Raw genomic sequence first — 17,030 nt, forward strand, 5'->3', positions numbered from 1 at the left:
TGCTTTGCACTTAGCCTGCCTATTTTGCAGTGACCTGAGTTTTTGCATGTCTGGGAAAGGGTTGAGTAAGTCACCTAATGATTAGAGCTGTGAAGAAAAATAATCTTTGTCTGTGAAGCCTCAAACTCTTCGTTTCACTTAAAAGTAGACTTTTTAAGGTTTGTCAAAATAATCCTTTCTATTTCTATTTATTTGTGGAGACATCATCCAACTGAGTCTGGAAGTATTTTTAATGCTTTATTTCTGAAACTGTAGCCCTTTGATAATTACCATCGAATATTAGTAACTAAACAAATAGGATTTTGTAGTTCATCTGTTTGTCTCCATCTCATTGGGTTTTAAAATTAACTTTAAATTTAATATGTACTCATTATAGCAAATCAAACAACACAGAGATATATACAGAGAAAGTTAGAATCCCTTCTCTACCAATCAGTCAGCCCCCCTCTAACAACCATTGCCGGTTTATCCAACATGCAGACCAATACATATTTGGGACACTCCCCAAAACAGGGAGCTCTGAAATGTTTTTGAAAGAATGTTATAATTGATATTTTAGAAGAAGCACTGAGTAAGTGATCATTTGAAAAATCAGAAAAGATTTTGGACTTCCTTGTATGTATTTTGTGTTCTAGTATGTTTATTAAATTTTACATTAGATTGGTTGGGGAGAATAAATATGTACAAAGAATATGTACATGTCAAGATTACATTTTGTTCAAAATGTATGCATAGATACTTTTTACATAATTATTCTAGAATTTTTTTTCATCTTAAAATTTCACTTATTTTGTAAATGTTTCCATGTTTATACAGAGATATTATACTTATGTAATCATTGCATTCGATTCAATGCATTGCATTGACTAATAAATCATCTTGTTCATTCTTCTACTGTGAAATATTTTCTATATGTTTCACTTATTAGCTATATGGCTATATTAAATTTCTCTACATGGCTATTCTTCAAAAATAATTTTTTGGGATAAATCACTGAAGTGATATTATTACAACAAAACTTACGGTATTAATCAACTCTTCTTATCTATGACCAAATTGCTCACCTAGAGAATTTTATAGATTCACAAAGGGAATGCAGTCTTGTATGCATTCTGAGTTTAAAAGTAGTTTGAAGCATGACGAGGTGGGAGCAGGCAAGGTTGAAGGCAAGATGGAGGAGAGGAAGGAGATGATTTCCATTATCCTGGTAGGAGATGTTGTATGTCCCAACTAACATGGTGGCAGGGGATATAGAGAAGGAAATGAAAATAACAAATATTTAGCAGGTGGATTTGGCAGGCTTGATGATATGGGGGAGGAAGAACAAGGAAGACTGGAAGATGAGTTGCTGGGTTTTTTGGAACTTGAGAACTGGATGGAATAGAACAGGTTTGGGAGGAATAAAAATACCACTATGTGCAGTATCCCCACTATCCAGAACCGTGGCTAGTACAGAGAAGGCATTCAGTAAATGTTAATTGAATGAATGCTTCAGGCATACATAAATGAATGAGTGTTGCAAACAATGAATCAATTTTCTTATCCCAAAGCCTCACAGGTATTTGGTTGTATACCTTAGAAGTTGACTTACTGTTTTTAACTCCTCATTAGGATATTTAAAAATCAGGACTCATGGGGCACCTGGGTGGCTCAGTTGGTTAGGCAACTGACTTCTGCTCAGGTCATGATCTCACAGTTCGTGATTTCGAGCCCCGTGTCGGGCTCTGTGCTGACAGCTCAGAGCCTGGAGCCTACTTCAGATTCTGTGTCTTCCCCTCTCTCTACCCCTCCCCTGCTCACACTCTGTGTCTCTCTGTCTCTCAATAATAAATAAATGTTAAAAAATATATAAATAAATAAAAATAAAAATCAGAACTCATGAAAACAAGGAAGTGAGAGAATTAGGAAAGAAATTGTGGAAAGGAAGAGAATCCAAAGCCAAAGCTGAAGACTACAGAACAACTGGATCTTCCTCTCATAAAATCATAAAATCAGTTACTTTCCGTGGTCAACTTTATGCCAACTTATATAGACTTTGCTATTCCTTACAGAAAGTTGCCAGTTCCTATCTCTGGCTGCTAAAACCTCAACATCCCAGGATCCAGCATGAATCATGGCTCCATTCCACTCACCTCATCAGTTACTAGGAAGGGACAGAGCAGAGCATGCCCTAAAGCTCTCTGTTCTGAGTCACATGCAGTCCTCTCAGGGTGCCCACATCTAGCTGCAGGGTCTGCAGCTAAACTTTTTTTCTGGGATAATTCCCAAACAGCCTCATATGTCCAGTTGTACTTTGGGTCCCATGAACTTTAGTTGTGTGATGGTGACTTGTGTTTATGTTCTTATACCAAATTTTGTCACTTAGGCTTACTGTATTCTCCTATAATTGTCTTATATCCCCTGGAGGACAAAAGCCATGATTTCTATTCTCTTCATAACTACCTAAGAGTCAAGATAAGGTTCAGCATAAACTAAGAACTCAGCAACTACTGATGATTTCCCAACTGAAATTACTGAATTGAAGGAAAGTGATGGTTTTTCATGATCAATAAAAGGTACCATGTATCTAGTCTTAGGAAACAAAATGTTTATTGAAATGACATGTAGATAAATTATCATCAGCATAAAACTGTTAGTGGAGTTCTCAACATGGGTTCTTCCTTACTCTTACAATGAAGTGAGGCTTTGCAAGTCCATTGTCCCATAGGAAAAATATTTTATTTCTCTGTTCAGATAAAGTCCTTTTTTAAAAAAGCAAATCACTTTTGAAATGGTCTTTTAAATGTCCCCAACCTAAGACCAAAACAAAAATATATTAAAAAGATATAATTCTGTCCATTTAAAAAGAAGAATTAAAGATGGATGATTTGGGGTTAATAAACATGGAAAAGATAGTTAGGCCTTTGAAATGCTAGAATTTACTCTGATTTTATTCATATATACTAAAATATTTAAGAAATAATAAAAACAAAAAATCAAGACAAAATGACATGTTATCATTAAAATTCAAAATTTGGCAATAATTTTATTATTATAGATTTAGGAAATAAGCTAAAATGTTATCTTCTTAAACACATTTTAAACAACTCTGAGCTCAGTAATTTGGGAATATAATCCAAAGTGAGTGTTAATTTCCATTTAAGGCTAAACACTCTTAATAAAAGACTTAAAATTAATAAATAGGGTAAGAAAAATGAAACTTTCAGAAAAGTTTCTGAAACTAATAGAAATTAACAGTTAATTCTCAGGGTAAAACAATTTAGTCATATTCTATTTCAACATGGTGTTCTGGTCCAACCTGTTTGGCTCCCCCAAGATGGTGCTGCTGTCCTTCTCCAATAGATAATCTGTTGAATGGGATTATCTTCATGGTGGTTTTCTTCATGGAATACCACCGGGATTGCCAGGTGGCCCAAATAATGCCATTATCATAACCATTAGGAGTAGATGTTTTTGAGTAACTGCCACCTAAAATAAATTGTAGATGTACATATAATTACTCTTGGTTATCCTTATCTCAGAAAGTCTATAAAGAATGGTTTATTACAAAATACATTGTCACTTACATCAAATTTATAGTATTATCTACTATCAGAAAAATCCGTAAAAAATCATAAATCCTGATTTACAATTAAAATACACTCTATTATGAATCAACCCCTTATATCTGTATTCTACTTCTTGATCGCATCCATACATAAATGTATTCCCTTACTAACAGAGCAAGAATCCCAAATTTCCCCAATCTGCCTCTCTTCCCGAGCTTAGCCATCCTGGAATCAGCTATTACTGATCATCTTTCCACAAGCAGGTTAGAATGGCAGCAGTCACGATTCCTGATGAGATGACCTTGAGTCATCTAAAAACACAATTTCACTGGAAAGTACTTTAGAAAACAGTTTTGGAAAGTTATTTTTTTCTCCATTACACAGTGGAGACTACATTGATTTGCCTTCTCCTTGTCCTTGGGCACTAGATCCCATGTGATTTTGTAAAGGATTGTCTGAGTCCAACGCTGGAGTATACCACAAGCTATCAACATGGCTACTCTGAGTCATGTGGATCAAACACCTTCCCTGAGAGGGTCTTCTAATTGCATGGTTTGTAGGTGCAAAGATACGTTTAAAAGTGGGGAGGGGGGGAGAACGTTGTGAAAATCAAAAGATAAAATAGCTTTTAAGAGGACTACAAATCATCTATTGGCTAGCACAGTGCCCAGAGGAGGTAAGATTGCTTATCTTAATAGAGCTTTTGGAATTAGTAGGGCCTCCCCAATACATAGTTGTTGAGTAGTAACAATAGTTTATCAGTAAGTCCACTGTTCAGAAGTATTCCAGCCTTCGAGCAAACTACAGCTTGCTACCCCCGGTCTAAAATAAGTGCCTGCACTTCTCAGGCTGTACTTTCCTCTCAAGCTTTCATGGAACTGTGCCTTTACCATTACTTCCCTGATCTTTACTCCATTCCTTTGGACACCTGCTCACTGCTCACTGGTTATATCTGTCACACAGCTCATGGGAAGCCGCACCAGGCTAATATGTTAACAAGCATAAATATGATAATGTTAGCCCATCCAGATCATACATATGGTAAGTCTAGAAGAAATATCAACCGGGTGGATTTCTTGTAGTGGGGCCAATTTGAGGTATAAGTTTAGTATTATCCAATTCTGGTTTAAAATAAAGAGCTATATAATAAGCCCCCCAACATCTTTACTATTTCTTATTTTCTTACATCTGTTTCTTACCTTTTATAAAAATAGAGACTATACACTAATTCATATATCTAAGGAAGAAATCTATACCTTGGTAATAAACTCCATTGAGGTGACCAGCATGACACTTGTTCATCCACCAACCAGATCCATCCTGTTCAGCACAATTTCCTTCATACTTATCATTGTCATTGTCCCAGGTACTGAACTGCATGCCATTGTGGGATGTGAAAAATTTATCACTGGGATCATCGCCAAAATCATAGCCGTCAAAGGCATCTCCAGCATCTCCACCAATAAAGTAGGCATATGTCAGGCGGTATTTGTCAGCTTCAGGTCCCACCTTGAACATGGCATAGTCTGCAGTACTATAAAGAAGGGAATAGAGACATCATATCTTGGCTCTCATTAGGACCAAGGGACCTCAGAAGTTCCCTTTTCCATACGAAAATTGTCTAGAATGTTTAACTTCGCTTCGTAAGCCTGAAATGCGCTCATTGAGTCAAATTTTCTGCAAATCTGGCAAGAGGCAATGGATGTGTGAATCAGTTCAGAACTCATCAACACCACCCAGGATGGGTCTAGAAGCCTTCAAGGCATCCCAATGTAAACTAAAAACATCAGCCATTTTAATGCTTTTTGCCTATAGAGTCCTAATATCAAACTCAGGTGTTTGGATGAATCTAATTTCATGTTTTCCACCTTTATCTAAGTGTTTAGCATTGCACATGGAGTTATAAACCATAGCAAATGACACTGAGTGATCATTAATTTAATGATCTTGAAGGAACTACACCTCTATTAGTCACTAATATCATCTGAAGGATGAGGTCCTAAAGGGATTTTTCTTTCCCAAGGCAGTGTTGTAGTGGCAAGAAGGAGGGCTTCCTAGAGCATCACATGAATGAAATGGTCCCTGTGTGGCCCACAAAACATAAGCTGTATGATCAGAATCTTCCCTGGGGTGGGGTGGGGGGGGAGGGAATTGTGAAATAAGGGCCAGAATTCTATGGACTGCAGGAAAGAATGGGCCTTGGTGCATGAATAGAAAATTTCAGAAAATATTTAGCCTCTTTCCTAATCTCCAGTGCTTGGGAAATGGGAGGTGTTCTCCTAAGAGAAGATCTGCTGACTGTGGTAGTTTCTGATGAAAAAAATTAAAAATACAAGTTTGGAGACAATATATTTCATTATTTTGTAGACGCAACAAAAATATGAAATATTTTTGTGAATTTTGACTAGGAATACTATGCTCAAAGGTCCCTGATAGCTCTGGGCATAGAGGGGACTTTATGTTACCAAAGGAACTAGAAGATTTAATTTTAAGGTAGCTCATGGATTTGACTGAATTGTCGTTGAACTGCCAGGAAATTTGAAAAGTCTGGATTCAGTTTTCAACCAAAATAGTCATTAGGAGGACAAGCTATAAAGTCAAACTACCTGAGTTCAAATCCAATCTTTACCATACGCCAGCAATGTGACCTTGGGAAAGTTAATCTGTAAAATGAGATTAATAATAGTACCTTCCTCATGAAATAGTTATTTGGACTAGATTAAATTATAATTTCACACTTGATGTCTAGTACATATTAAATGCTCAGCAAATATTAGCTATTATTCTGTATGGTTCCAGGGTAAGTAGATTGTACCAAAACACTACCCATCCTGGATAGGACCTATGTCTTTGAACTGCCCAAGAACGAAACTGACTTCTGAGGAAAATGGTTGGATGTGCTCTTTGCATTTGTCAGGCTGTCTTTGATGTTGGACTATTGATAGTTGGAAAGTGCACATTCCAGACAGTCTCTACACCAAGAAATAGAAGTCCTTTCTAAACAGTACCTGGTTCTGCCATTCCAGTCCTCCAACTGTATTCTTAATGCATATGGTATGGCAGACTGGGTGCTTATCAAATGAATCTTCTCATTTCCCAGCCAAAATTCTGTGGTTCCAGTAGGAGACAGATGTCCAAATCCTTCTTTATATTGAATCCAATTTTTCTTGAAATCCAAACTGCCATCAAGCCTCTAATTACACAATTGCATGGACAAAAGGGGAGAGTGGATTATCAGTGCACACAAAGAAAATGCTATAAATATCTTGTTGAAAATATGGACAGTATGATTCCACCATTTACTAAGTGAACTTGGGCAAGCTGCCTTAGTTTCCTCATTGGTAAAATTGGAATAATGATGCCTGTTTCGTAGGGTTGCTGCAGGATTACACCAGAAGATTAAGAGAAATACTTTTTAAAAAGAGTGTCTGGTGCACCTAGAGGACTTCAGAACCCCAACTTGATATTGCTGATTTTTATACCGATGGTAGAAAGGTCAAGCCAATTGCTCAATCTGTATCTACCAACGAGCGCTCCCATCACTCACTCTGAGCGCCCCCTGCAGATTAGTTGTAACAGTGATCAAAGATAAGCAAAAAGTAAAAGAATGGGCAATGAGTGCCAGAGATACCAGATGGGCTTGTCTTGGAATAACCCAACCGTATCCTCTGGGAGACTTTCTCTCTTTGTGATGGGCAGCCTTAGATCTTGTGCTGCCTCATGAAAGAGGTCTCTTCTAGTTCTTTGTCATTCTGATAGTGGTTATATGCTATAGTGAATCTATAACAGCAGTGCCAACATAGTGTAGAGTCAAAGCACAGACTCTGAAGCCAGACTGCCTGGGTTCAAATCCTGACTCTTTTACTTATTATATGACCCATTATGTGTTACTTATTATGTGACCTTGGACAAGTTACTTAACCTCTTGTGCCTAAGTTTCCTCCTCTATAGAGATAATGATTGTACCTACCTCATAGGGAAATTGTGGGGACTAATTGAGTTAATGTTCAGCAAACGCTTGCAAAAGTTTCTGGCATATGGAGGATGTTTATCTGGGCGTTCATTAAATATACAGGGTGAGGGAAAAAATACCTTCTGCAACACAGTCCATCCATTTCCAGATCCATCAATTTCACAGTAGACTAAGAACTGCTGCTTAGCTTTCAGAGGTTTGATAAAGTAAAGCCCACTCTCTTTGGCTCCCTTATTAGCAATGTCTTGACAGTCTGAAGGAGGAGAAGGAGCAGAAGAAGGTTTTACTGTGGTTTGAAATCCCTGTTAGACTGTTCCAGCCTTCATAGTGAGCTTTTAACATGCTGCAAACGATTCATGTCCCAAGAAGCATTTTCTTCTCTCATCATCATTCCTTTCAAACTCTTTTCAACTACTCAAGAAAGGTCTAAGCAATTGGACACCTTAGATTTAATGGCTAAACACTTTCCGTGTTATTCCTATTCATTCCTATAAACACTTTGCAAATTATTCTAAACACTTTCCAAAGTATACATTCCTATACATTCTCCTTGCTTTATGTATTTGCTGTGATAAAAATAATCCCAATATAAACCTTTCACATACCTTTCCCAGTTGTATCATATATTTGTACTGTGTCTTTGCATGGTTCCTGACACTTTGCTTCAAGCTGGGCTACCTTCAGTTTCAGGTTATTGATCTTTTGGTTATTTGAATTATATATTTCCTGCAAAAATCTATAAGCAGAAGAATAAGGTAACAGAATATTCCCCTCAGAGGAGTAATTTTGTATTTTCATTACAAAATACTTTGTGGTCTCCAGAAGTACTTCCTGATAAATGGCTTCATTCTTGGAAGAAATATAAAATTATGTTACCGAATTGAGGTGTATTAGAGTCTTAAGCTTTTTGGAAAAGAAAATAACGGAGTGCTTATCGATCAGCAGTATCATGGTAAGCGGTCATCCTGATTTTTACCTTCTGCATAAAGGGCAGCAGATAACAGCCTACGTGAGTGTTGAGCCTGGTTAGTAGGAAGACTGCCTGATGTTTTTTTAGGACAGAATATTCCTAGGGAAGGAAAGGTTCTGCCTAGCAATTCACACAGGTGGAAGCTATTCCTTTTCACTGTAGATCTACTGAGGATCTATTTGTGGACTTCAGTCTATAACTTACATAGGAAAAGTATCTGGAGCCTTAACTTACATAAAATAACAGACACTTTCTCTTTCTTCTTCATGTTTCTGTTTACATTGTTTTGGAAAGAGTCTGAGGGAAGTAAAAAAGCTGTTTTTGTGGTTTCTCACAGGGTTGCTTATACACATTCAGAAATTATAGAAAACCATCTATAATACACAGACTATTGTATCTTTCTTTGAAATAAAGAAGGATAGACAAACTATTTGACCACTTTTTTCCCTCATGCACCTTAGAAAATTTCTGCACAGTAGTCTCCTTTAACTTCAATGATGGGCAATCATAATGCAAATTATAATGTTAGTAATAACCACAAAAATCATAGTAATGGCCTCTGATGACAAACAGAAGGTAGATCCCTTCTGGACCACTGCTCTCCAGTCACCGTTTATCTCAATATCCTATGCTACTTTGAGAAAAAATTAAGAAAATAAATTGTGTAAGAAACTAAACTGTATCCGAGACCCTCTGTTCAGAAAGTCAGTGAGTCCCTGGGAAGTTGTTAACAGACACATTTTACTTTCAAGTGAAGGGAGGAGAATACATGACTGCGCGTTCATTGTGCCATGATCAACATGTTGCTCTACAATGTTTGTTATGCTTAGCTTCTTAAAGCACATTTTTTTTTCTGCTCTGCCTTCAATATAATATACTGTTGTAGCCAAGATCCTCCCTATACTTCTGCTTACTAATTCCCCACCACCTCTTTGTTGGCATTTTTATTAAAGGAATTTCATTTTCCACAAGCAAATTCCCATCAGTATGAATTTATGTAGTAAGCCAAAGGTGGGTGGGTGGTGACCATTTTGATTAATTCTGGTCACAACAGCATATGAAGATGTCTAGAACACCTTTCTCCCACACGATTATTAAAAAGCAGTTATACCCCAATGCAATTGGTAATGCTCTAAAAACTTCTACCTCCACTGTGTTCAAGATAGGCATAATGTCAATGGGATATTATAAGTGGGGAAGAAATAAAAGATTATTTCCATTGAAGCTTGGCATATTGAATAAAAACTAAGTCAATCTGGGAGAGTAAATTAACACAAAAACGCTTACCGAATATTTGATTCATGTGTTCCAATTAATGCCTCGTATTTTAGAATTTCTTCCATCATTTTCTTGGAATCCTTAGTAGCACTCACTATCCTGTCTGTAATACAGGATCAGAGACATAGAAAGACATAAGCAAGTGGAACCACTGAAACAACAGCAAAAGAACGTCACAAATCATTTTCTTAGTCGGTAGTATTTAGTTTCTCACTTGGCTTCGGTGGCTCATTGGGATTATAGTTGACTTGGATTGATTTGATCAATTCTTTGGCTTCTGAGGTTTTGTTTTCAATTCGACTTAAGATGTCTTCCAAAGTCCGCAGATCATTGTCTACACCGGTTTGGTAAGTAGACAGGAAATCTGCAACTCCACAGGTAGTTGGGCAATAACTACCCTGAAAATGCAACAATTAAAGTGATTAGAAATCTTGATTTTTAAAAATTGCATAGGGGCGCCTGGGTGGCTCAGTCAGTTGAACATCCAACTTCCGCTCAGGTCATGATCTCACAGTTTGTGGGTTTGAGCCCCGCATCAGGCTCTGTGCTGACAGCTTGCTCAGAACCTGCAGCCTGCTTCAGATTCTGTGTCTCCTTCTCTCTGTCTCTGCCCCTCCCCCACGCATGCTCTGTCTCTGTCTCTCAAAAATAAATAAATGTTAAACTTCTTTTTTAATTGCATAAATATCTGCTAATAAAAATAGGTAAAACCTAGACTATGTTTTTTTTGTTTTTTAAAGTTAAAAATGCCCAATGAGATTTGTGAGAGAATTCCTTCTATTCCTCTGCCCCTCCCCACTTCAAACACAGTGAGAAACATGAAAACTACTTACAAATCTTTCATCTAAGATGCAGCAGTTGTCTCGCGTAGCAACATACTGGAGGGGGAAAAAAAACCCAGAAATGTCACTAGTTTATCAGCTGTGTCCTCACTTTTCAGCTTCCCATGTAAAACAACTATGTTCTATAAACAGCACACTTACTGCCAGGCATGTTGAGGGGAGCAATAAAAGAGTACAGAGGCAGAGGATTAAACCCTGGTGGTTCAAGGACCAAGTCATGGTGTCTGGGTACCGGTGCTCCGAGCCCTGAAGTGTCAGCACAGTGGCCTCTCGGGCTCCCCTTGTCCCTTTAAGTAAGCTCCAAGGATGGCCGGACTGCCAGTGGCTGGGGCTGATCACGGGGCCTTCTTTCCAGAAAGGTGGGGAGGTGTTTCCCGTCTTTTTCCTCATCCTGGCTCCCACCCTATGCTCGGTCAGGTTCTCAGATTTGGCACACAGGTGTAAGCTCCTCCTTTTTGGCTCAGCTCAAACTTTCTCCTCTGTGGCACCTTCATCTGCAAAGGCTGGTGAAGCATTAGCCATGGCGGGGAGGGGGGAGGGGGCCTGGGAGGCTGTGTGACGCAACCTCTTCCAGTACATGGCTGAGAGCAAATACAGAGAGCTGACCTCGACGGGAAAACCCACCTCAACCTGAAGATGAAGCCTGGTGCCATAAACCAATGTAATGCAAGTCCTTTCTTAGCCAGGGGATGAGCTAACAGACCTATTTTTAACCTGTGGCCATGGCAGAAGGAGACCGCCTGCCTGGTGGAAGCAGCAGGTCCCAAATTGACAGTATTCCCAAGAATGAATGATCTGGAAATACATTCCTACCCCTCTTTGTTGACCATTTTCTTCCTTTTTTTTTTTTTGTTTTTTTTTGTTTTGTCAGTAGCGATACAATTGATATATAACATTACGTTAGTTTCAGGCGTACAACATGCTGATTCGATATTTATATATTGCGAAGTGATCACCACTAATAAGACTGGTTAACATTCACATGCAGTTACAAAATACTTTTTTTTTTTAAACTTGTGATGAGAATTTTCAAGATCTGCTCTCTCGGCAGCTTTCAAATATGCAGGGCCGTGTTATTCACCCTAGCTACCACGCTGTGCATTACATCCCCAGGACTTATTTTATCACTGGATGTCTGTACCTTCTGACCACCTGCACCCATATGCTGACCACTATCACAGGTTCTCCATTTGCAGTGGGCTTTGAAGCTCCACCCTTCCCTTCGTTTGGAAGAACAAGCTGGTGTGGCACCACGTCTGCCACAGAGGGGAAACAGGAGCCTACTTGATTTTCCTCGAGGATCCATCTGGTTACCTTGGAGGAAAGCCTGGATACAGGGGCTAGGAAAATCCACATCCCGTATACGTGACTAGAAGCATGGCAGGAGGAAAATGGGGCAAAATGAGATGCACGGCAGAGGCTGTCCTTTTCACTCTGCCCCAGAGCTTCCTTGTATATTGGGAAAACATGTTTCTCACCATCTCCCATAGATTGTTTACAATTGTGCATCACCACTATTATTAGTATCCCTGTTTTTTTATTATTTCCTCCTCTGAAACCAAGCTTACTGCAAATTTTAGCTAAATATATTAGTGGGAGAAATACATCTGGATTGAAAGAGATACTAACACTTCGATGTTTCATCCTAAATCCTTACAAAAGAAAGGATTGTTTTGAAGTGAAACAGAAATAAATGTTCCTACTCAATAAATAATCCATAATTATCATAACAAAGCAAATGCACTAAAACCTCCTGTATTGCCTTTTCTTTCCTCCTTAATAGTTACCTTCTGTGACTTACCAGTTATTACCAGTCACATCGCCATACCCTCAGCCAATGAAAGCCTCATAATCTTCCTCGCCGCCTTATCTATTCATCTAATTAGTTGTCAAAACTAGTTATTTAAAACTATTTTCACACTGTCACTTGTATTTTCTTCCTACTTTGTATTTTCACAGACATCATCCCAGAGGAGGCATTCTTCTTCCTTGTCTACACTGCTTGTCTACACTGTATGTTAGAACTGATTTTTCTTCCAACACCCGAGTCACTTCTGGCTCCAAACCACTTGTCACACTGTTGACAGATTAATCTTCCTATAAATATAGCTCTGATTGTGACATTCACCTGTTCAGAAACCTTGAATGGACTCCCTATCTCCCATCGTAGTGAATTTAAACATAATAAATGTCCTTCCTACCTTTGCTTCATTTTCACTCTTGATTCTATTTCCTACACCCTCTAGTCCAACTGGATTGACTCGCGTTAGCATCCCCTTATGGCGTACCATGTAGCCCTAGCTCTCACATGGTGTTTTTCTTATTACATGTCGCCCTTTCTGCCTGGATTGACTTCATATGCACTCCTGCGTCTCTGGGTGTCAAAATCCTACACAACCATAAGGTCCTGTTTTATGATTTCTACCCTTCCAAAAGCAAACCCCAAATTCTGGAGGCCAGCTCTACCTCTTCCATAGCACTTACGACAATCTTCTGTTGTATATATACATTCTGTGGCCACCTCATTATTGTAAACTTAATTTCATGGGTACTGCACATAGCATAGCCATGTTGAACACTCAGTAATGATTTGATGATATTGACTTGAACTGGGCTGAAAGCAAGCCTTCAAAATTATTCAATTATGGCATCAACCTGGTGTTAGGACAAGTGGGAAGCTACCTGGGGAAAATAAGTGTCGTGCGTATCAAACTTCTTATGCCAAAATAAGTTCCAGATGAAATGCATCTTTAAATATAAAAAAGGAAACCACATGGGGTTTCCACAACTGGCTCAGTTGGTTAAGTGTCTGACTTTGGCTCAGGTCATGATCCCGTGGTCACTGAGTTCGAGCCCTGCATCAGGCTCTGTGCTGACAGTTCGGAGCCTGGAGCCTGCTTGGGATTCTGTGTCTCCCTCTCTCTCTCTCTCTCTGCCCTTCCCTGCTCATACTTTGTCTGTCTGTCTCTCTCTCAAAAATAAGCATTAAAAAATAATAAAAAAGTAAACCACAAAAATACTAGAAAAATAGTATGAGAGAAACCATTCATAATACTTGAGTATGAAAAGTCTAGCTAAATATGACACAAAACATTGTTGAATTTTGACTACATAAAAAAGCTTTTTTTCCTAGCCAAACAAAACAAACACTGTTTACAAAATAAAAAGCAAAATACAAAAGACAACAGAATGTATACACATGCATGTCAGCATATACACTGAATACTGTTTCAAGATAACCCATTAGAGTCTACAGAGGTATGAAGTAGAAGGATGAAGGACAAAGTTGGAGAAAATGCTTCATTTTTTCTATATACTCTGTCTTTAGAATTTTGAATATATGTACATACTATTTACCCAAAGTACATATAATTACAACATGTAACTATCAATCATGCACAATGATTTATTTGTTGCACTAATAATTGTTTCTTGATTTTTAAAATTTAAATATAAAAGCTGATGAAAGCATTGCCTTTTAAGGAGAATGTAGCCCAATTGAGAAGATTATGCATAGATAGTTGTTAAGAGTGCTGGAGTCCATCTGCTTGGGTTTGAATCCCATCTCTACAACTCACTAGTTATGTCACTCAGGACAAGTTACTTAAGCTGTCTGTGAGTTTCAGTATCTGTGATAGTAAAACAGAAATCATATTTATAATATAATACTTCATAAGACTATTATCGGGATTCAATGAAATAATGTGCTGAGCACATTGCCTGATTTATAGCAAGAGTTAAGTAAATGTTTATAAGGATTATGTATTACCAAATATTTTCAAGTGAAAATTGGAATTTGTAGAAATAAGTACTTCATTTCATAAAATTGTAAGATTGACCATTATTGGTAGATTTGGTTTGTGGGGAACAAGCTTTGTTGCTTAGGCTATAGAACATTTTCTGTAATAAGGGATCTATTGTAACTAACTACAGGCTGATGCCTTAATGCTACCTGGAGAAGAAAGCATCTGGTTGTCTAATTTAGATGGAAATCCCACTGAAATCAATTCCACCATTTAAAGATGACTAATGGAACTGGACTGGGTGCCTTGTGAGAAGGTGTACTTCCTACTAGTAAGAGAGTTCATGCACAATGTGTTCTGACAGAGCATGTCATCACTGTGGTTCTTTTTGCTAAAAGACCATAAAGTGTTGTTTTGTTGAATTTAGGGTAATAATTCATACCTTTGTGTTAAATTTTTATATTTGTAAACACACACACATAATATATAATCATATATATATATATAATGTCATATGCACAAGGTTGATAAACACTTAAATTGAAGAAATTGAACAGTCTATCTTATCCAATTTTAGAAGTATAGTACTTGTGTTCCTGACTTTTACTGACTTGCATTGGAATCTGACATGAATAATCAATTTTAAAGAAAAGACTTGCTTTGTACCACAATCTCAAGCAGAGTTTTATTAGATAAGATGCTCTTTGGGACAAAATGGCCAGCCCTGATTTGGTGACCTACACTGGCCCTGTATTCAGTCCAGTATCTCTTAGGTTGGTTAAATTTTAACTAGTTGTTCTCTTCCACATTTAAGCCAATTATTTTTCTCTGGTAAATTATAAATGATTAATGAATTCTGGGAAAGAAGAATATTTGTTAAAACAGATTTCCGCCACTTCTAGGTTCATTTTTCTGAGAAAATAGCTTATGTGGTGTTTAAGCCAAAATTATTATTTAATTTAGTTCAGAGATCAATGGGTCTGTTTATTGAAATAATAATCTCCCAAATTGCCTATTACCCAATTGTGTTCTGAATGGAAAATACAACATCTATTGCTAATGGTGTTCATATGTTGGTAATTTACTCTGTGAACCACTTGTCTGCTGCGTTCACCTCTGCTCCAAAATTGTTTGCTGAATTTGAATTTTATTACATAGAGCTAATTTAAGACTTTTTGATCTGGTGACAATGATATAGACCTACAGGAATAATGAAAGAGCCACAGATGTTGACCATATTCTTTGCGCTGGATGTCGTGCTGTAGTTTAGCTGTTGCCATTTTGTATGTTGTCTCATTTCATCCTCATAAAAGCCTAGGAGGTAGATATTATTATGTACATCTTATAAATGAGCAAAGAGAGTCTTTGAGAGTTTGTGGTGGCATATGCAAGGTCACTATGCCAGAACAGAAATTCAAACCCGTGAGCCCAACACCTGAGCTCTTAACCATGACTCTAAATATAGTCATGAAGCTCTTCTTAACATAAGGTGATACCCAGATGCAAGATATTATTATGAGAATCAAAATTGTTCACTGATGGAACGGGTTGTTAGTGAAGTTATTTAAAAAAATAATGTGTGTGCACGTGTATCTAAGTACATGTGTGCATGGTTGTATGAACATATATTTACCTCTATCATATCTGTCTAATCTGCCTGTCTTCTCTGAGTTAGAGACAAGGTTGCTGGATGGTCTTTTATAGTCTTTCTCAAACCTGAGTTTTTATTGTCTCAAGACAATCTGCAGTCCAGTTTTAAGGGAAGCGTTTTTTCCATGTTGACTACATGATTCAAGTTCAATAGGACTTGATGAGCTGAATTATCTCTGTAGCTTAAAGGAAGATACATCCATTAGGTGGTCCAAGAAAGCTTGAATCAATGCTAACAATGATATTTCTATTTGTCTAATAAATAAGACATTTATAGGTATAAGCTAAATTTGTGGCCTAACTCCTCAGAATTGGATTTCCTCAAAATAGGTAGAAAAAAACGACCTATTGACATGTTGAAAATCAGTCCAATCTAATAGCAGAAATATCCCATTAAGGGAAACAACCTTGTCTGTTAGGCTATTTGCTTTGTTCATAAAAATAGCCCAGGGAAAGTGAAAATGAAAATGTTTACTTGATAGTCTATGAACAATGTGCTTTTAGTTTCACTATGTAAATCAAAGACAGAAAAACAACATGAGTTCTTATTGGGGGCTGGGCAGCAACCACAGCTTGGGTTTTGAGCTTCTTAACTTCATAAAGCTACATCAGATGTGTAATTGGGACATCTGGCCTAGGGGCACAGGTGTTCAAAAGTGCTATAGAGGTGATGTTAGAAAATTAAGCAACCTAGTGCTTAGAGAAAGAAGGATTATCCCAATCAGAATTGCATTCAGAGCCAAATATGGCCAAGAAGCAGCCATTTTTAATACAGTTGGAGATTAAGAAATGTTCTGAGACTGCTCTGAATTGAGATAAATCGATGTTAGATTTAAGTGCCAAATTAGTCTCTATTACTGAGTTCCTGGTTTGTTCCTTTCTATCTTCATGTAATCTGCAATATGAGATCCCTCACCCCATGAAACAGTTCTCACCACTAAATGTGATTGGCAGAAGATAGCAAGAGCAAGTGAGTATGGTTAAAAAAAATTACAAAGGGGCCAATAATATTCACAAAAATATGCT

General features: G+C 37.6%; 1 protein-coding gene across 1 annotated transcript; it reads right to left on the reverse strand.

Annotated features, from left to right (window-relative positions):
• Positions 1–2,665: 2,665 nt before the first annotated feature.
• FGG (fibrinogen gamma chain) lies at positions 2,666–10,888 on the reverse strand. The gene is made up of 10 exons (XM_049632331.1): positions 10,753–10,888; positions 10,603–10,647; positions 9,984–10,167; positions 9,779–9,872; positions 8,127–8,257; positions 7,641–7,774; positions 6,557–6,741; positions 4,805–5,082; positions 3,299–3,468; positions 2,666–2,793 (listed from the first exon to the last, which is right to left on the reverse strand). Exons 1-10 carry the CDS (start codon positions 10,828–10,830, stop codon positions 2,779–2,781), a joined length of 1,314 nt encoding a protein of 437 aa, XP_049488288.1. The 5' UTR covers positions 10,831–10,888; the 3' UTR covers positions 2,666–2,778.
• Between the last annotated feature and the right edge of the window lie 6,142 nt (positions 10,889–17,030).

This window comes from Panthera uncia, chromosome B1, assembly GCF_023721935.1.
Source record: "Panthera uncia isolate 11264 chromosome B1, Puncia_PCG_1.0, whole genome shotgun sequence".
In the NCBI taxonomy this organism is placed as follows: domain Eukaryota; kingdom Metazoa; phylum Chordata; class Mammalia; order Carnivora; family Felidae; genus Panthera; species Panthera uncia.